At 37.3% G+C, this 20829-nt stretch overlaps 3 protein-coding genes across 3 annotated transcripts; 1 reads left to right on the forward strand and 2 right to left on the reverse strand.

The window, feature by feature from the left end:
• The first annotated feature begins 9536 nt into the window (after positions 1–9536).
• On the forward strand, positions 9537–13495 carry LOC133874809 (leucine-rich repeat receptor-like serine/threonine-protein kinase RGI4). The gene is made up of 2 exons (XM_062312668.1): positions 9537–12443; positions 12552–13495. Exons 1-2 carry the CDS (start codon positions 9617–9619, stop codon positions 13007–13009), a joined length of 3285 nt encoding a protein of 1094 aa, XP_062168652.1. The 5' UTR covers positions 9537–9616; the 3' UTR covers positions 13010–13495.
• A 594-nt stretch (positions 13496–14089) lies between these two features.
• Positions 14090–18441, reverse strand: LOC133874810 (uncharacterized). The gene is made up of 6 exons (XM_062312669.1): positions 18286–18441; positions 17680–17939; positions 16960–17101; positions 16571–16663; positions 15785–15872; positions 14090–14750 (listed from the first exon to the last, which is right to left on the reverse strand). The coding sequence occupies exons 1-6, from the start codon at positions 18357–18359 to the stop codon at positions 14472–14474; spliced, it is 936 nt and encodes a 311-aa protein (XP_062168653.1). The 5' UTR covers positions 18360–18441; the 3' UTR covers positions 14090–14471.
• Positions 18442–19458: 1017 nt separating this feature from the next.
• On the reverse strand, positions 19459–20445 carry LOC133876349 (uncharacterized). The gene has a single exon (XM_062314616.1). The coding sequence runs from the start codon at positions 20443–20445 to the stop codon at positions 19459–19461; it is 987 nt and encodes a 328-aa protein (XP_062170600.1).
• Positions 20446–20829: the final 384 nt, after the last annotated feature.

Below are 20829 nucleotides of genomic sequence, written 5' to 3' on the forward strand. Positions count from 1 at the left end.
ACTATTCTTTACACTCATTTTACACTGGTTGATATAAGAAGCTATTTTAAATACCCTATATCAAACTGGTGTCAAGGTAGCATTCCCCAATTTTTTATTCTCCGTCCTCATGACTTGATGAGCTATCTTAAAGCATGGACCTTGTGTTCATCTAATTGGTGGTGAAGCCAGTCTGCCCTGCTTCGGCATTTTTGAGTTCATGGGCTTGAAACTACAGAAATTTTGAGATAATCTAAAATAGTTTGGAGAAGTGAAAACCAAAGTTCAGAGATAAACTAACATTCTTCATCTCTCGGTGTAGACTACTATGATCATGCTTTCCTTCTCTCAACCGGGGGACATGGTTGGGCCTCTCTTCCCGTGCCTATTTAGGCACTGTGACAACAGCATCCCTTGCTTTCAAAAGGGTGTCTTTAGGCCTAATTTTGGTCCATAGGGATTCATAATGGACCCGGCACGATCGATTAAGTAGTGGATTTCACTTAGAGAAGAGAATTAAATACATAGAAAGAAAGGAAAAAAAAAAAGCCTAAGATCTGCACGGAATGAGTCAAATGAATGGTCCGGCCTATTGAATTCTTAGCTCTCTGACTGAGAAAGGGTTTGCCTGAACAATGTTTTCTAGGGATAGTCTAAAGGTGGATTTGCCTAAAAAACACTTTATGTAGCAACAAGCAAGCTTGAGAACCACAATAGGGAGGGGAGCTTTATTAGTAGCTAGACCGGAGCCGCTAAAGAGAAGCACCACCATGATGTCCGGTGAGAAAGGTTCCTAGCAATGAAGGCACAAAGGACTCCACATTTGGATTTGCAATTGGATTTGAAGATCTCCATAGACAAAAGTGGGGTATCACCTATGGAGATCCAGAAACTAGGCAATAGGGGAGCCTAAAAACTACTAGGTGAAACAAAAAAAGGAGGGACCACGTGTGTAGACCACAATTGCTATGGTGGCGCATGGAATGCACACGCAATGCAGGAGGTTGATGATAGGTGTAGCAAGGGCTAGTAAAGACGGGGAGGTGGTGTCGTGGCGCATTGGTGGTGGAGGGCACATATGCATGGATTTGGCTTCCAAATTGCAAACAAAAAGGAGAAAGTTGAGAAAAGGGAAGAGGAGGGAAGGAGGAGGGGGAGGAGGTTGAGGTCTTTCCTCATTCCCAAGTGACACTCACAGAAGGATAAACTCACTGGATGTAGGGGATGAGCTCTTTGGAGAGAATCCACCGACAATTGACAGATTTCAGTAGAACAAAATTTGATCAGTTTCACTTTGTACCTATTTGCATTATTTATTATCAATATTGAGACTAACTTTAATATAACTACTCACAATTAAGATTTTTTTTTTAATATATATATATAATTGGCCTCAAGGGGAAGAAAGGGGGATAGGGAAATTCGAACTAGTAACTATCGGTTTGTGAAATGTGACCCCCCAAACCGATTGAGCTACCCTTTAGAATTAATTAAGATTGGATTTAATTAATGCACGCCAATGTGACATCTTTATAATTCCTTTAGATCCAGTTTTAATTAGAACTAACCCGTTAAAAGTAGGACCGTGTATCTCTTATACTTTGTTATAGGACACGTCTCAATTTCAACAAGTCAAATTTCAATTGGAACTGGACCCAGCTAAACCCAAATAGGATTCAGCTTTGATTTAATGACACGCCTTTTCATTGTTCGGTCAAAATCTCAGGAGATATATTTTTTTTTCTTTAAATTTCTTTCTTTTTTATGTGAAAGAGAAAGCAAAGTTAAATAACTCCTAGAAATCTTCCAAATCTCGCACAAAAATGTTGACTGATTATAATTGTTACAAATGTTGTGCTTTAGGTAAAGAAAAGATTTTTATAAGCTAGGTTTCAAGAGCTTTTTCCCACCTTCCATCCATTATCTCTCTCTTTTAATATTTTATGGGATTAAAAAGAAAGCATTTGGGAACAAAAATCCCGAAATTAAGGAAAGATTTGGACGGCAACGTTGGGATTAGATGACAATAATTTGGCCTTTAAGATGGACCTATAGCTTGTGTATGACGAACTTTTGTTTTCATAGCTAGAGCCTTGGTTTTTTTTTTTTTTATAACGAAATTATCAATGAAAGCAAAAGGCCATCTTCTTCACCAAGAATAAAAAACACAAAGCCAACAACTAAAGGTATAAACAAAAAAGAATAATATGTGACAAACAAAACGCAAAGCCCATACTACAACTTTACCATTAACTATACATTAAGGTATTACTCGGGCTTTGACTCGACCTCCCATAACGAAAAAGCAAAAAAAAAAGAGAGTCATAATTAGATAAAGTTTTTCTCCAAATTAGATCGACACTTATCTTTAAAATAAGTGATTATCACATGCATCATACTCTGTTAATTCTATTAAAATATAATGTGAAAATCACATGTTTTAAAGATAGATATCAGTCTAATAGATTGAGTTAAAGAAATTTTCTTCAACTTAGTTTTGAATGAAAACTTTGTCCTCTATTACCATGGGAGTGGTCACATCTATCTCAGAAAATTTTAGCTAAAGAATCACATTTTTTTATTTATTTTTTATTTTAGCTATCCATTTTTTCAAAATACTTACATCTTACTCTCTATTTTAATTATTAACTTTTATTATTTTATTTAAATATTCCTTATTTATCCTCTTTCACTATTCCCAAAAAGGAGAGGGAATCATGCTTAGTTTTGTACTAGCTTATTTTATGCGTTGTTGTGTGCTCAGCAAATTTTGTTGAAAACTATAGCAACTAGCTAGCTTCTGTTTTTTTTTGCTAAAATGTCTACTCGAATGGATATCTGTTTTGCCAATTTTTATTTTATTTTATTTTATTTTTATAACAGGGCTAGACAAAATAACCTTTAGCTGGCCCAATGAGAATGGTACCATATAGATGTGTCCAAATATTATGCACACCGATCAAATGGTTGATCAACATAAAAAAAAAAAAAAAAAAAAAAAAGAGCCCAAACTGATAGACAGCTCACTCGGAATAATAATAATAATAATTATTTTTTTTTGAAAAAAGAAAAGAAAAAAAGAATGGTCAATTATAAGCCTAGGACCAAGTATTATCCAAACAAAGATTAGGCGGTGGATTTTAAATCAAAACAGTAATGTTTGGATGTTTCTTTTAGTCGTATTGGTTAGACAACTCATCCAATAAGAAGCAAAGAAAGGTCTATATATCATAATCTATTACCAATAATACTCACTTAGATATCAGATTAGACCGTGGATCCCTATTAAAAGTGGCCAAGGTCATGCTTTGATGCTTCTTTTGGTCACTTTTTATGCATCTAGATATATATACAATTTGCAATTCAATGACATGGGTTCACAAATTTGACTGTCGTTATAAGTTGAGGGAATCTTGGAAAAAAGGGTTTGTTTCCACCCAAGGTGTACCTTGATAACCAGCAAAAGTAGGCTTGTCATCAATTGTGCATCGAAGTTAACTAATTTTCTAAAAAGATACCCCTTTAAATGGTTCCTAACTTTAGTGCGAATGCGATTGGTACTGCGATTCTATGGGTTAAGCATGCGTTTTTTAGCTTTTTCTTTTACTAATGCTGTTTTTTTATACTTATTTATCATACCCGATTGGCGTGAACTGTTTAAACATGTCATATCAATTAGTATAAAATGGGTATGAAGAGTAGCATTAATCTTTCTTTTTTTTCGTTTTATAGTTTTTTTTTTTTTGTTTTTTTTTTTATTTTTTTTTTAAAAAAGTAGAAGTTTGAGAACATGAAAAAGTTTACGTTTTTTTGCAAAAGATGAGGGGTTGCATTTTAAAAACGCACGATTTTAAAGACTTAACTGACAAAAACATTACTCTTCTACATATTTTATCAAACATTTAACTGTATATTTTAAATTTTTTGTTTTATTAACTGCTTTTTGAGATCACTATTTTTTCAAATAGTATGTTTTGAAGCCGCTAATCAAGCTGTCATGGACTGCTAAACCAAAGGTAGGAAACTTTGGATGAATTAGTGAGAATTGGCCAAATGATTAAAAAGAGTTATCTCTCGATCTTCCACTGGATAGAGATTCCATTTGGACGGCCATGGACCCAATGGATTCAAGTTGATGGGATCGCATTTAGGCAATATTGACAAATCTTGTTTTGGATCCATCATGGTGTATTATTAATATTGATTGGATTTAAAAAGTCTAGAGAGTAGTCCAATCTGCCAAATCCAATGCACGTGTGCCAACTATATCAATCACAAAAAGGTCCTGTGATCGATTGTGCTAAATGCTATTACATATTTTGTATTAACATTGATTTGAAATTAAATAACACTATCTACTGTAGAACATTCATATAGTTCACCTCCTTTTCAAATCCAATCTCACATCTCTCTCATGGGGACGCTTTTGTTAAATTACTTACTTAAGCTTTTGAGTTAAATGACGATTTAGTAGTTTTTTTTTTTTTAATGACCTTTTCCTCTCTTTGTTAAGATTCTTTCCCACATCCTTACATATACTTTATTTAATGTAAAAACCTTCATTTGTAAACTAAAAAGCAGCTCACCCTTCTTAAACTTCTGCATTACATGCTCTCTCTCTCTCTCTCTCTCATGTGCACTCTCATGCCAAAAGCCAGTAGTGACAACATAACCATTTAAAAAATAGGTGTTGTCACATGGCACCTATGTGAAAACATAATGGTCATAATTAAACAAAGCTTAAGACATAAGCTTCATTTAGTCTGTGCACCATACTGCAGCATCTATATTCTGGTGTTCATCAGTCAATTCATTATTGTTTGGGAGTATTATAGTTTTTACTACAAGTTTCAATTCATAATTAGTGAAATGATTACGTAAAAAATCTAACTTATCAACTACACACTCTTAATTCCAGTTATATTAAAAACTGCAGTACTTATAACATTTTCCTAGATAATTGTCCATAAGTTTCATGGGAAAAACTAGCTAAGCCATCTCATATCATGTGCGGGACTGTGCCCCTTCAACAGTTAATTTGTTGCTATTAACCGTTGACAGTGATCAGACTCCTATCAATCATGGTTGTGAAACGAAGAAAATAAAGTATATGATATGACATTCATGTGATGGTGAAAATCTTAACTTTTATAGGAAAAATTGAAAAAATTGCTGCTATAACTAATTTTACTGCCAGAAACAATTAAAAAAAGGAAGAAAGAAAATAAAACAACGCATTACCGGATTGTCCCCTTATTCCTAACATGGATGCATGGCGGCATTTTCTTTTAAACATTTTTCAAAGAACAACCAGAAGAAGAAGAAATGGCACACAGTGTACTTTATTTACTGTAAAAAGCTTCATTTATAAGCTAAAAAGCAGCTCAACCTTCTTAAACTTCTGCATTACATAGTCTCTCTCTCACATGTGCCCTCTCTCATGCCAAAAGCCAGTGGTCACAACATAACCTTTTAAAAAATGCACCAGGAGGTGTTGTCACATGGCAGCTATGTGAAAACATAATGTTCATAAACAAATCTTAAGACATAAGCTTCAGTTAGTCTGTGCAGTGTGCAGCCTTTATATTCCAGGGTTTATAAGTTAATTGAGTATTGCTAGGGGTTATTACAGTTTTTACTACAAGTTTCCTTACAAACAGACCCATTGGAAATTCTCTAGATCATGGAACGTTGTGTTGAGTCAGGAGGGCTTAGGCGGTTTCCTTGAACTCCCTTTTTTAAGGCAATTCGATTTCTTATCCGCAATTCCTCCCCTAGTGTCAGACCCAGTCCTCGGAAGTTCCTCCTCTTGTGGAATTTGCCTTAATGCCGTAGCGTTTTCCTGCAAAGCTGTGGTATCGTGATCCGGCTGCCTCTCCCATTCCCACCAAGTGCTTTTCTGGTCGATCCAAGACACTGACGCGACAATCCATAATTGGTGAAATTATTAAGTAAAAAATATGACTTGTCAATTTAATTAGTTTGTGAACTACACAGTCTTAATCATTTCACCAGTTATAAATTGTCATGTCAATTTGTAAAGAAATTGTAATAAAAATTGTAATACTCATAGCATTTTCCCATATAATTTTCCATGAGTGCCATGGGAAAAACCAGCTAAGGTATTTCATGTGATGTGCCCCTTCTACAGTTTGTTGCTATTGACCCGTTGACAGTGTGATCAGATCCCTATCAATCATGGCCGGCTGTGAAACAAAGAAAATAACGTATGGAATATGACATTCGATCATGTGATAAGATCTACTATCTACTTATATATATATATATATAAAGAAAAAAAAGAAAAAAAAGGATCGATCTACTATCTAAGACCTAAAAGTGATTTACCCCAATTCCTAGACATTGTCATAAAACCCTATTCTGCGGGGTTGTTACCAAGATAGCTTGATTGGTGAAAGTCTCAAGTTTTACAGGAAAAAATTGCTGCTATAACTAATTTTACTGCAAGAAATAATTAAAAAGTAAGAAAGAAAATAACATTTAGACCACAACTCAGCTTGTCCTGCAATTAATTGTCACTTTATTCCTAACATGGATGCATGGCAGCATTTTCTTTTAAACATTTTTCAAAGAAGAACAAGAAAAAAGAGAAGAAATGATTTAGTAAAAAATAGTGTTAGGATTGTTGTGACTATGCGATTTAGTAAAAAATAAAGAAAATATAACTCAAAAGATTTATGTGGTTCAACAATCTGCCTACGTTCACAAGATCGTGAGGCTAATTTTGCTTGCGCTCCGCAAATGTGGCCTTTTATTCTAGAGACATGCATAACCTCCATTTCTAACACACAGCAACCAGAAATAGGGAGGGGGAGGGGGGAGTAATTTCTCATGTCCTTTTATACATTGTTAAATTTTAGTGCAAAGGGGTTTTCTTGTTTCTCCCATGTGGGAGTTTAGCTACCCATTATTGCAAGGTGAAAAATGACATCACCCCATTCGTGCGCTGCAAATTGATATGATTTAAGAAGTCCTTTATTTCATGAATAGGGAAGCCTTTTTAGAGTTTCCTTTTCACCGATTAAACTAAACAATATAAGGTGGGGTTGGAGGAGGGACCATTCTAGATCATGTAACTTTTCCCATCCATATTTAGCTGTCCTTTCTGTCAATGTTATTGGTGTCCCTTTACTTCTCCACTTTGGCTCACAGATCGTCTCCTTTTACTGTCAAATAGTTTAGGAAATGCATGTCATGTACCCATCAACTAGGGTTGTCAATTTTTGACAACATGCGCAAATTCGACACGAACGGGTTAGAGTTGAGGGGTCTAATCAAATTTAATTAAATGGGTGAAATTAGGATTGACTTATATAAATCTTATACTCAAACCTCGACACAACCCAAACCCGAGCTGCAAACACTAATTGCCACCCCTACCATCAACCTTGCCAAGTTGTACATGAGATGATTAATAGCGATAGAGAAACCAAAGCACAGTAGTCTTCCCATGCACACGGGTTTCATCAATCAATGATCTTGGTCATATAAGATATATGCTACCAATTACAAGATAATGCATTAAAATTTTATGGTCAGATTATGCTTATGGATATCTAATCAAATCAAGGGCTCAATCATTAGGATTGATTGGATCTAGCAGGGAAAAAGATGCTTCTTTCAGCTGTCAACGTTCCCTTTTATGGTCTATATCAGTGAGTATTTGTGCGGTCACGGTTAGGTTTGCTACGTAGCAATTGCTGTTTACTAGATATTTTTCATATACATGCTCAATTTCTCTCAGTTTATTGGTATCCTAATCATAATGGAGGTTCCTCTCTATATGTCCAACATGAGACAGCAAAGTAAGAGTCTTCTGATGTTGTTTTGACCATGATTGAAATGAAATTCAGATAGTGCTGCATATGGCCTTGTTTGCAGCTATGAAAATTATATTGCATGATCTGCAATATGACAAAACCCTTTTTATCAGTAAATCCCTCTTCGTGAGCCCAATTGTTCATCTATTTATTCTGGTTTACAAGTCAGATGGAAGTGTATAATTATGTGTTAAACCACCATTTATCTCAGCCCAATACGTAGAACATTTAATTAAATGGGAAGTGAATGACAGAGACAATGTTCGAATTTAAGAACTTTGCCCAAATACCATATTAAGTCACCATTTATCTTAAAAACTTATGTTAATAAAAAATCTTTTCTATGATTGATCATCTATCCACAATCCTAAAGTAAAATTTTCCCCTAATCTTTGCTTATCAATAGAGACAAAGGAAGCATGTTTCCATCATATTTCTTTAAGCATATATACATGTGTAAAAGTTAATGATTTCTATTTTCAAATCAAGCCCGTGAGCTCATAATGCCAAGTGCAATGTCACGAGGGCTGACCATGATCTAATATAATTTTTTTTAGGTAAATTGCCCAACTATTTTTTGCTTTGTATTCATCATCTGGCTCTGGTTTGTACTAATACTAATTAAGAACTCTAAGCTGGTGTAATGTTGTCCCTTCCACTCAAGGCCAGTAAGCCTTTCTTTGTCTATTTTTAATCCTTTACAGCAAAGACTATGCGACAGCATGATCAGACATGCAGGTTTAGAACTATATTCTAATATATTCCTCCCTTCCATGTGCCCTTCACTACTCCATCAGATTCCACACACAGTGGCTCGATTTATAAACAACCCCAAATAGATTTCTACAAAAGCTTTTCATATTGACTAGATATACTCATTCTCCTTCTATAGAATACCTAATCCAGATCCATGAACTTCAAAGTAAATTCAGAATAAAGAAATGAAGGAATACAGCGAAACTGAAGAGGTTCATGGTGGGCTATTGCAGCTGGCCTCATCCGCCCCGCATCAATATGTGTGCTTGTACTTAGCTCCTGTAAACATTGTAAAGTTACAGAAACACAACCAATAACAACCACATGGCCGGCTCATCAACTGTGGCCACATAAAATTGATGGACCACCTCTGGACCTTGCTTATTAAAGAGGACATGACCATCCTTGATTAACGAATCTGGAGCTAAAACATTCAATGGGTCATTGTGTCTGGTTGGTTTGAGCATTAGCCCATCACTATCTATGAGATAATGCACCAATAGAACAGCTTAGTTCTATAAGAGAAAGGGAAAATGTTACTCTTTCATTTTACCAGTCCCTGTACAAAACCAACTGAGTGTTCTCTTCCAACTATAACAACTACATATATGGGGAAACAAGATAATACAACCGTTAAAGTAAGCAGTAAAAAGGGAAATTTTCTTGACATGGTGTTCAGGAATCAGAATCACCATTTTCATTTCTGACAGTTCGTCCTAGTAAAAGACTATCTAACTTACAGAGAGAGTAAAACATAAAAATCAATTTAGAAAGTAAAACATAAAAATCCATTTAGAAACTTTGAGCTCATCAATTGAGAGGCTAAACGAATAATCCATAATAAAAAACCATTTGGATAAAAAAATACAGAAAGCCATCCCCATCACCATCTCTAGACTAAACAAAAATACCAACTACAATAATAATAGAATAAAGAAGGTGGTCTTGGATCCAGATCTTCTGCTTTTCTTCTATAAACAAAACATGGGGTTCCCCCCTCTACAATCCCAAAACAGATCATCTGTTCTCTTCTCTCAGCAATGCCTGCAAGCCTAAGGCATCTCCTGCTTTCTCCCAGTATCTTCTCCTTCATCTTAATTCTTTCGATAAACACTCTTTTCTTCTCTTGTTGTTACTCTATTAATGAGGAGGGACAAGCTCTTTTAACATGGAAGAACAATTTAAACAGCTCCACAGATGCACTGCACTCCTGGAATCCTGCAGACCCAAGTCCATGCAACTGGTTTGGGATTCACTGCAGCTCGGATGGCAAAGTGGTCGAGATAAGCTTGAAAGAAGTAGATTTGCAAGGTCCTTTGCCTTCAAATTTACAATCTCTCTGGTCTTTGAAGACCATTATCCTATCATTAACAAATCTTACTGGCACAATTCCGAAGGAACTCGGAGAATATCGCGAGCTCAGTTTGATTGATCTCAGTGACAATTCTCTCTCAGGTGAAATCCCAGAGGAAATTTGCAGGCTAAGCAAACTGCAAACTTTATCTCTCAATTCAAATTTCCTCGAAGGTGATATTCCTTCCAATGTTGGAAGCCTCTCAAATCTTGCATATCTAACTCTCTATGACAATCAACTCAGCGGCGAAATTCCAAGGAGTATCGGAGCATTAAGAAAGTTACAAGTCTTCCGAGCAGGCGGGAATAAAAATCTTAAGGGCGAGCTGCCTTGGGAAATTGGAAACTGCACTAATTTGGTTATGTTAGGCCTGGCCGAAACCAGTATTTCTGGAAGTCTTCCTCCATCAATCGGAATGTTGAAAAGAATTCAAACGATAGCCATTTATACGTCTCTATTGTCTGGTCCTATCCCAGAAGAGATTGGAAACTGCAGTGAGTTGCTGAACCTGTACTTGTATCAGAATTCCCTCTCTGGTCCAGTCCCAAGGAAAATTGGGGAGCTCAGCAAGCTCAAGAGTTTATTTTTGTGGCAGAACAGCCTAGTAGGCACAATCCCAGATGAGATAGGAAGATGCAGAGAGCTGACAGTCATCGACTTCTCAGAAAATCTTCTGACAGGCAGCATACCAAAAAGTTTTGGAGAACTTTCCAAACTTCAAGGGCTTCAGCTGAGTGTTAATCAGTTATCAGGTACCATACCTTCTGAGATCTCAAATTGCACGGCTCTGACTCATCTGGAAGTCGATAACAATGACATTGGGGGGGAAATTCCTCTTCTTATTGGCAACCTAAAGAGCTTAACGCTATTCTTTGCCTGGCAGAACAGGCTAACTGGAAATATTCCAGAGAGTCTCTCTGAGTGCCGAAACCTTCAGGCTCTTGATCTGTCGTATAACAACTTATTTGGTCCAATACCAAGGCAGATATTTGCATTGAAAAATCTCACCCAGATGCTGCTACTTTCCAATGATCTCTCAGGCTTTATACCTCCTGATATAGGAAACTGCACAAACTTGTACCGGTTACGGCTCAATGGCAATAGGATTGCAGGCACTATTCCATCGGAGATTGGAAACTTGAAGGGTCTGAATTTCGTGGACATCAGCAAGAATCGTCTTGTTGGAGGAATTCCACCATCAATATCTGGATGCCAAAGCCTCGAGTTTCTTGATCTGCATTCAAATGGACTCTCTGGTCTTGTGCCAGACACTCTGCCCAAAAGCCTGCAGTTCGTTGACATCTCGGACAATAGGCTTACAGGGCCACTGACTAATAGCATTGGGTCATTAACAGAATTATCCAAACTCAATGCTGGGAAGAATCAACTTTCTGGCCAAATCCCAGCAGAGATCCTGTCTTGCAGTAAGCTACAACTATTAGACCTCGGGAGCAATAGTTTCTACGGCGAGATTCCAAAGGAGCTTGGTCAAATTCCAGCACTCGCAATCTCTCTCAATCTAAGCAGTAACCAACTTTCAGGTGAGATCCCATCTGAATTCTCTGGTCTTACTAAGCTAGGAGTTTTAGACATCTCCCACAACAAGCTCAGTGGCAACCTTAACACTCTGGCAAACCTTCAAAACCTTGTCTCCCTCAATGTCTCCTTCAATGACTTCTCGGGAGAATTGCCCAACACTCCATTCTTTCGGAAACTCCCTCTCAGTGACTTGACTGCAAACAGAGGTCTCAACATCTCCAATGAGGTTGTAACTACGACCGGCAGCATGGGACTGGAAGGCCACGCCAGATCAGTTATGAAGCTAGTGATGTCCATCCTCCTTAGCGCCAGTGCAGTACTAATACTACTAGCAATCTACATTTTAGTACGTGCCCGCATGGCGAGCAGGAAGCTCTTGGAAGATGACATCTGGGAAATGACTCTGTATCAAAATAAGCTCGAATTCTCCATTGATGACATCGTCGAGAATCTAACATCTGCTAATGTGATTGGCACTGGAAGCTCTGGAGTTGTGTACAGGGTGACAATTCCAAATGGAGAAACGCTAGCAGTAAAGAAGATGTGGTCATCGGATGAGTCAGGAGCATTCAGCTCTGAAATCCAGACACTGGGTTTAATCCGGCACAAGAATATAATCCGGCTTTTGGGTTGGGGATCAAATCGGAAGCTAAAGTTGCTGTTCTACGATTATCTGCCGAATGGAAGCTTGAGTTCACTTCTTCATGGTGCTGGGAAAGGAGCAGCAGAGTGGGAGGCTAGATACGATGTCGTTTTAGGCGTGGCGCATGCGCTTGCATACTTGCACCATGACTGTGTGCCTGCTATTTTGCATGGGGATGTGAAAGCCATGAATGTGTTGTTGGGTCGTCGCTATGAACCTTTCCTTGCTGACTTTGGGTTGGCTAGGATTGTGAACAGCAATGGTGATGATGATGCTACCAAACCAAGTCAAAGACCTCATCTTGCTGGTTCTTATGGATACATGGCTCCTGGTATGTACTTTTTCCTCTACCTTAATTCAATTAGCTTAATTTTGTTTTTCTTCACTAATTTCATTTCAATTAACCACTGTTTCTTTTTTTACTTTTTGGTGTTTTTAGAGCACGCATCGATGCAGCGTATCACTGAGAAGAGTGATGTTTACAGCTTTGGAGTGGTTGTTCTAGAGGTCTTGACGGGAAGGCACCCATTAGACCCGACTTTGCCTGGGGGTGCATATTTGGTTCAGTGGGTTCGTGACCACTTGGCTAGCAAGAGAGACGCGGCTGACATTCTTGATCCAAAGCTCAGGGGGAGGGCTGACCCTACAATGCATGAAATGCTTCAAACGCTAGCGGTTTCGTTTCTCTGCATCAGTACCCGACCTGATGATCGTCCTATGATGAAGGACGTCGTTGCAATGCTCAAAGAAATTCGACATGTCGAGGCCACAAGGCCGGAACCTGACATGTCAAAGGGAGGCTTGTCAGCTGCTATTCGTTCCTCGCCTCCTGCTAGGAATGTTGTTTCACAAGGCTCTTCTAATTGTTCCTTTGCTTTCTCCGATGATTCAATCTAAGAATCCAGTAAATTAAGATTTCAGAAGGCAAATTTGCTAGATGTTTTGTGCATATTCGGGCAGGGAATGAGAGACGGGTGCGGGGATCACTTGCCGAGGCACTTTGAACCCGAGACCCCTCTTTTATTTTCTGAAATTCGGGCAGAAAATTCCAGGGGATTTCGGTTCATTGCACCAAGGCAGAAGATTACAGGAGGAATTGTAGTGTATTTTGGTTTTGCAGTTTCTACTGAATGTGGCTGTTGTAAATCGCAATAATTAAATCTTTTAGAGAAATTCTGAATTTAATTAGTAAAATAGTCTTAGCGTAAGCTATGTAGCATAATTCGGGTGCTTTAGAATTGTAACTTCCTTCATGGCTCCGCCAGGCGCCAGAGAGGGGGATTATGGTGGGAATAGTGATGGCTTAACTGTCTCCTGAAGGGTGAGATGATGATTGATTGTAGGGTGCGTAGAAGGTAATATAAATGATTGGTATTTTTGGAACGATGTGGTCAGAATGTATTGTAGGGAATGAGATTCCCTGACCTCTCTCTCTCTCTCTCTCTCTCTCTCTCTCCAGCAGTGCTCATATGGTCCCACGTTCCATACATCACATGTCCATGTGCTGTCTGAGAGAGACTTGGGACTTTCCAGCAATGAAAAACTATTTTATGTAAAAGGATACTAATCTTGCTCTATATGTGATAGGAGGAAGGACCATTATACTTGTATGCATGCTACCAAAACAGCATGACAATTCTGCAAAAAGAATTGCTGCACATGGTTTGCGATTATAATAAATGCCCCATAGTCACCAACAGCCTGGCCCCTTCTTTACCGGAGTGGAGACTGTGGAGCTATAGATCAATTGATCTACTATGTGCAATCCTCCCCGTCCCAGGTGTGCCTATTAGCAGCCAATTTTTTGGTCTACTACAAAAAATAGGCAATTTTTGTGACCCTTTTCTTGGTTGGTGGGCCAAGAAGATATTGGACCGGATCATTGAATCAAATTGTACTGGAGAATTTCTTAGGGTTTCTCGCCCCTTTATGCATCTTGCTTCTATTTAGTTAATGAAATTATATCTTCAGAGAAGCTTTCAAATATGAATTGAATCTACATTCAACTACTCGAGTAACTACCGTCAAAATGAGAAAATAGATACACCACACAAACAACTGGATTTCGCTAAGAGTTATCAGTGGCACATGAGAATTTCTACATCCAGAAATAAAAATATTGATCCCACCAACAGCATGTCTGTACTGTCACAAAGGTAATTTAAGATGACTCTGGGGTAGCTGATGCAGCAGTTTGGAGTGTAAGGCCTATAGTGACCAACTTTTTTCTGGCCAGAACAGCGCCCTTCAATTGAGAGTGTAACCCTGTCCATATCACACAATTTACAAGTGAAGTGATGAATATAGCATATCATCCCACTTCTTAGAAGCAATGGAAGTAAGAGATCCTACTGGCGCCCTAGGGAGGATACTGTGATTCTAACTTCTTTAATATGATGCTGACAACACCCCAGTTGAACCCACGGTACTGAAGCCACCGAACTATCCTTGATTTCCTTGTCTCTTTCGGCACATCTCGACCTCGGAGCCACTGCTTTGAGGCCTGAACAAATAAATGATCCATGGAAAGCTTTGACAAACCGACACTTGAATGTTGATCGCCAGATTTACCATCCTCAAAAACCAGTTTTACTGCCTTCTCCGCATCAACTTCACGTACTCCTTTCATCAAGAGTGCCTGATCCAACAACAATGCTCAATCATGTAAAGAACAACATTTTCCCTTGAGAATAACAGAAAGTAAATGGAAGCAATAGTCTCATTCTTTCCCTTCTTATACATCATATTTTCTTCTGTCTCTTCTATTCTAACATAGAATTTAACCCAACCAAAGCTGAATAGCAAATAATAAGCTAGTAATGGAAATTTATCAATAAGCCAATTAATAATTATTCTCACTTATAGTCTACCATGAGCTGCAAAGTGCCAGAAACCATAGTCATCTTAGTCTACTCCTTTACTAATTAATTTATAAGGCTAAGAAACGGAGACAAGGATAGACATTTAGCTTCCAGAATGATTTCTTTTGTAATTTTCACCTTCATTTTGGATATGTGTCGATAGATTAAGGCTCAACACTTAAACTAGAAGATCGATCTCATTGAAATACAGATCAAGTGTTCTTTTCAAAGATGTAATAAATGCTTGTGATATCTATACTAGGAAAAAAAATCAATAACTAAACGAGCGAAGCTTTCTAAGTTGAGTATACTGTTTGTTTTGGTAGAATATTCTCAAACTCATCTGATGTTTTACAAACTGTCCCAGCAACTGGCTCTTCTACTTATTTCAGTTCTGCACTATCCTCAATAATCACAAAGAAAAATGAGCTAAATTATCACTAAACTTGTGAGTTTGCAAGACAGACCACAGGATTTTTACACAATCTGTCCTCAAAGATTACTTTTCCTAGATACCACATCCAATATATCACATAATTATAGAATGTCAAAAAAGTTATGGGATAAATCACTTAGAGAAAAATAATAATTTATAATTACCTAATGTTTTTTCCCCTTAAGTTCTATTGAAAGAAATTCCCACAAAAGTAATATGCAAACTCAAGGAAGAAGCAGCTGTTGAGAAGAGAAAGATATCAAATAACATTCAAAAGAGAAACAATGCCCATGGCTAGAAAGACAACACAGCTCTTAGACACACACATTCATTACATTGGGTTGGACACTATAGTACTAAAACTAGAAAGCTTACCTGCTTGATACGCCTTGGTCCCCAACTTGAAGTAGACCATCTAGACCGAGAAAATATTTCCGCATACAAGCTATCATTGATAAACCCCCTACAACAAAATAAAAGGGTCAAACTTGCACAAGACATGCATATGAAATCTATTTGGATGAGTGGAAATCTTAGGATCCAATTATGAAAGTGTATTTGAAAAATGAGATATAGATAGAATAGCCTAGAAAGGTTATCCTCAGATCCTCAGGAAAGAGAGGAAGCAAGAAACTCCCAGGGCCTCCCCTGTGGCTAAAAGATGCTCTCAACTATTCCAGTGTTCTATTTTTTTCAATCTTTTACTCCAGATAGACATGTAATTATAGGATATTCTCTCTGGTTTCAGAATATTCACCACTAGGTAACAAGATCCAACAATACTCAAGAGAAAACTCATGTAACTGCCGTTGTAAACCAAATTTATATCCCTTGTAAGTAACATTGAAACTATAAGGCATAAAAGAGTGCAGCTTCAGAAAAGGAAAACCCAAAGTTCACATTGACCTGAAGATTTGATAATGTTATTTCCTGTGTTTTTAGTCCATCATTCTTATGTTGATGTGAATGGTAGGTGATAAGAGACACAGGAACTAAAACAATTCTTGCCAAGTTGCAATAGAATGAAAAGCCAATAATGGAGAAAATAGTACCCACTACCCAAGCAACTGATCCCTTCAAGTATATATATATATATATATATATATAAGTTGTTAACAGACACCTTAAACATACTGAATATCTTAACTAGTATTTTTGCACCTTCTCTGGAAATCATTTATGACTGCCTCCACTGTATCTGGTGAAAATCTCTTCCCCTGCAATTTCTTTGTCATTTCAACAGCTGTGAATGATCTGCAAAAGAAGGAACAAGCTCAAAAACAGCTCCTAATCTTCTTCTTCTTACAGAAGCAAACAGACGCGCATGATACATCCACTTGTAGGAAACTCATTCAAACCAGCCTCTAAAAGCGACACGTGTCATTTAAGCTATTAAAAAAGCATATGAGAAGCACATGCAATTAAAAAAACATGTGATTCTCACATGCTAGGGACACATATCACTATTAGAAGTTGGTTTGTAGAAAATTTCCTACAAACCAATTTAAAGGAAATTTCTGTCCTAAAGTTAATGAATATAATATTCTAACCTTGTTGCAAGTAGTTTGATTGCAAATTTTTCTGCATCTTGCTTAGTTTTAAAGGCACATGATACGTCCTCTTCACAATCCTTCCCTTGATGAATACTGAACTTTTCAACAACCTCCTCAGGCTCTTCCATGAGTTCATAGTCTACAAATGCAACATCGTAAAGAATTTCATCTTCCAACTATAGAATTGCCATAATGTCTTTAATGCATATTCCTCCACTTTTGCATACATATAGAGCCCGATTAATAACATGAACACAATATGCTAAAGCTGCACCACGTGGCATCTGTAGAATAATCTGTATCTACTCTTTCTAACCTACAATTACATGAAGAGAAAACAAGGTTATAAGAACGTCCTTCTTTCATGTCCTAAAATGAACCTATGATAATACTACCTTAAGAAGCCTAACAAGTAATGGCTTGCACTCTTCCTGCTTGTCCAACTATTAGCTAAAATGTATTTTCAACCTGAACCCTATCATATGTTTTCATCCCGCTATTAAATAGAGCGAGTGAATCTAATAGCTTGAAATCCCACTTAAAGCCCACGCATTATGTAAGTACGAACTTTCAAGATCACCAACCATAACTTAGTTACCCAGCATTGCTCACATATATCACACACACCAAAACACTACTTGTACTCACAATCATTCAAATTAAAAACTAATGTCATTTCACTTGCACTACTTCAACAAATTAAAAAATAGTACATACCTTGTTCAGCATCATCAAACAACACGATGTTCTTCAGCATTTGATCCTGATTCTGAGACTTCTCCTCATCAGAAACAAAATTTCTCTGTATTCCATCTGAATAGTCCCGAAATTCATTTTTCTTGGAACCCTTTATAGGCAGAGGACTTTCCGGTTTGTCAATCTTAGAAGATCTCCTAGGAATGTACCTAACCGGAACTGATGAACAATAGTCTCTGCTCTGCAAACATGTGATGGCAGTGACATTGTTCTTCTTCACCCTATAAACAAAAAGAAACTTACTGTTGAAAACTAACGAACGATTAAATGCCCAGATTTTTTATTTTATTTTATTTTTATTAATAAAACAAAGGTGATTAAATGCCCAGAATTTTTCAACAATCAGTGATCAATTTTTGTAAATCTGAATCTTCTGTTTGAAGCTTAAGACCTTAGAGGTTTCACTGTTCGGAACCAGAGAAATTACTAAACTTAGACAATAATACCCAATTCCAGCAAATACCAGAAATATTCTATATGCAAATTTATTTTCTCCTCTCATACATTTTCTCAGCAGCCAAACAGAGGGTAGAAAAACTATGAAGCTAATCCAGAGAAAGTTCTCACCAGGGGATGAAGAACACTCGACATTGAAGCTGGGATGAGATTGTGAACCTGATATTTCCCGCAAAAACCGCCATTTTCGAATTTTATTTTGAGTTTCAGAGACGAAGCGTAAACCCTAGTTTGCTCATGGGTTAGGGCTTTGTTCTCTCCTAGGAGCGCGGAGATACAGGTTCTGAAATTCAGCTTGTGGACCCGCTCATGGATCCAAGCCCAAACGCAAAACTAAGCCTAAAAAATTATGCGCCCAATGGACCAAAGTATAGGCCCAATGCCAAACTCTAGAGTAATTCTATTTCTAGAAACCATTTTTTTATTTCATATTACTGCCGTGTCAATAATTCTAAAAATCTGTAATGCTAGAAACCATATTTTTATCACATCACTATCAAGCTTTCTATCAGACCCTTGTTTTTTTTTAAAAAAAGAAAAAGAAAAAATTAATGATTGATTAGTATTATCACATCAACGAGATGAAATAGTGGCGGATAAAAAAGTGATTTCTAACCTTAATCGTTACTTTAATTGCATATCTATTACCCAACATCTGTATTAGTCCAAAAATACAACTTTTGGGAGAAAGTTTAGATCATTAGTGTGACTTGTTCAACTTTTTGGCCAAAATAGTTGTTCAAACAGTTTTAACTTTGGTGCCAAAAATCCTCTCATGTTTAGTCAATGTTAAAATGTTGAAATATAAGACAAATGGGCAATATTTTACAACTTTTATTATAATTTTCATATAAATTAATGTAACAGTCAATAATTGGTAAACCAATTGAGAACATATGATTAACAAGTTATATTTTTTGCTTAATCATTTTACAAACTATGAAATGTCATGCTAGGTTGTAAAAACACTTAATAAGGAAGACCCAACAAATAAAATATTTAATTGAAATTAGAGGTAAACTATGAAATCAAGATTTGTCAGGCAAAATAAAAAAATTATTTAATCATTTAACCAATATTTTAAAAGCATAAGTTAATAATATATATACAAAGTTTGGTATTACTGATCGTGAAATGATTCTTTCACAACTCTTTTGTACAATTCTCATACAACTCAGACACATTGGATGGAACTTATATGTGGGATCCACATACATGGGTCTCACTCAATGTATTTAGATTGTGTGAGAATTGTGCAAAAGGATTTTACATGAATCACTCCTCTTACTGATCAGTTCTCCAAGCATATAAAAAATGGCAAAACTCTGGGGTTGATGGGCATCCTTGTGCTGAGGCTGAGTCATATGATCTTCTGCCACCTTCATTTTCCCTGCTGCACTGTCCATGATCATCATCTGATACACATTCTGGCGCGCCTGTCTTAAAAATGAAGAGGCCAGGCCGGCCTGACCCGGGCTTACCATGCAACCAATCATGCACGTCCCATAGAATTTGTACAGGCAAATTGTTCACCATCGCCGTCTCATTTCCTCTAAATCTCCAGTTCAAGTTCATAACGCGAATCAACACTGTGCTGTCAATGCTAATCCACATTTCAGGATCACGAGGCCCAGGGCCAGGGAGAGAAGTCTCAATGAAAATGTAATGTTCTTTATCACCGTCGGCTAACATGGCTCTGGTGCAAAACGATCTCTTTCCATAAACATGCTCTTTCTTGTACAACAAGGTAGCATATTCTAAGGATGGCCTTGACCTGGTTCTTTCATAAGCTTCTTTTTTTAAGTCCCCCAGCAATAAAACCACCTCTTCACCGGAGACCATGGCAACATAATAATCAGAGCAAGGATCCGGGGTGGTGGAGAATTTTGCCTGTCTAAAATCCCAGAAAATGCCTACTAGTTTTCCATCTAACTCAAAGGATTTCAGACCTTTTCTACCCCAAAACTGCCAAGCCCTTATATCAACCTTGCACGTGTATTGATTTTCATCAGAAGGGTTTTCCACCGTGATGCTAAGCGAATGGTTGACGAGATTTTTGCACCATGTCACTGTTACATTGCGCAGAAATTCTGATACTTTGGCTTGGTAGACAAAGGTGATGGAGGTCTCATGAGGGGCTGCTTTATTTGCCGTCTGATCAACATATATTGCTTTCTCCTCAGATGGTGGTTTTAGATTGGAAAATGGTGCAGCACCCAGAATGTGATGTTGATCAGAAAGGGCTGACATTTCAAACTCTTTGATCCCCATATATAAGTCAGTTTTCACTGCTAATCATTAGCCAAATCCATATAAAATTTGATGCTACCTCGAACAGATCGATGAACCCCAAACACTTAAATGTTATATCTTTTTAACCTTCTGTGTTGGAATAACATCAGCATTGAGATATTGGGCCACAGACATGAGATGAAAGAAACTTAATTTAATGTTACCTGGGGTTGAGAAAGTGTTCCCATGCTGATTGCCGTTATGAATTGAAGCCAATCCATTTACAGAAGATATGAAGGAAGTCACCCTACAAAATTTGCAGGCATCAAATCGATTGGGAGGGAGGCTCAAATTAGTCACAGATTGAAAAACTGCCAAAATGTTATGTAAGGAAATGTTGAAACATTTGGAGGTTTGGGAAAA

The sequence above is a fragment of the Alnus glutinosa genome, chromosome 8 (genome assembly GCF_958979055.1).
Source record: "Alnus glutinosa chromosome 8, dhAlnGlut1.1, whole genome shotgun sequence".
Taxonomy (NCBI): domain Eukaryota; kingdom Viridiplantae; phylum Streptophyta; class Magnoliopsida; order Fagales; family Betulaceae; genus Alnus; species Alnus glutinosa.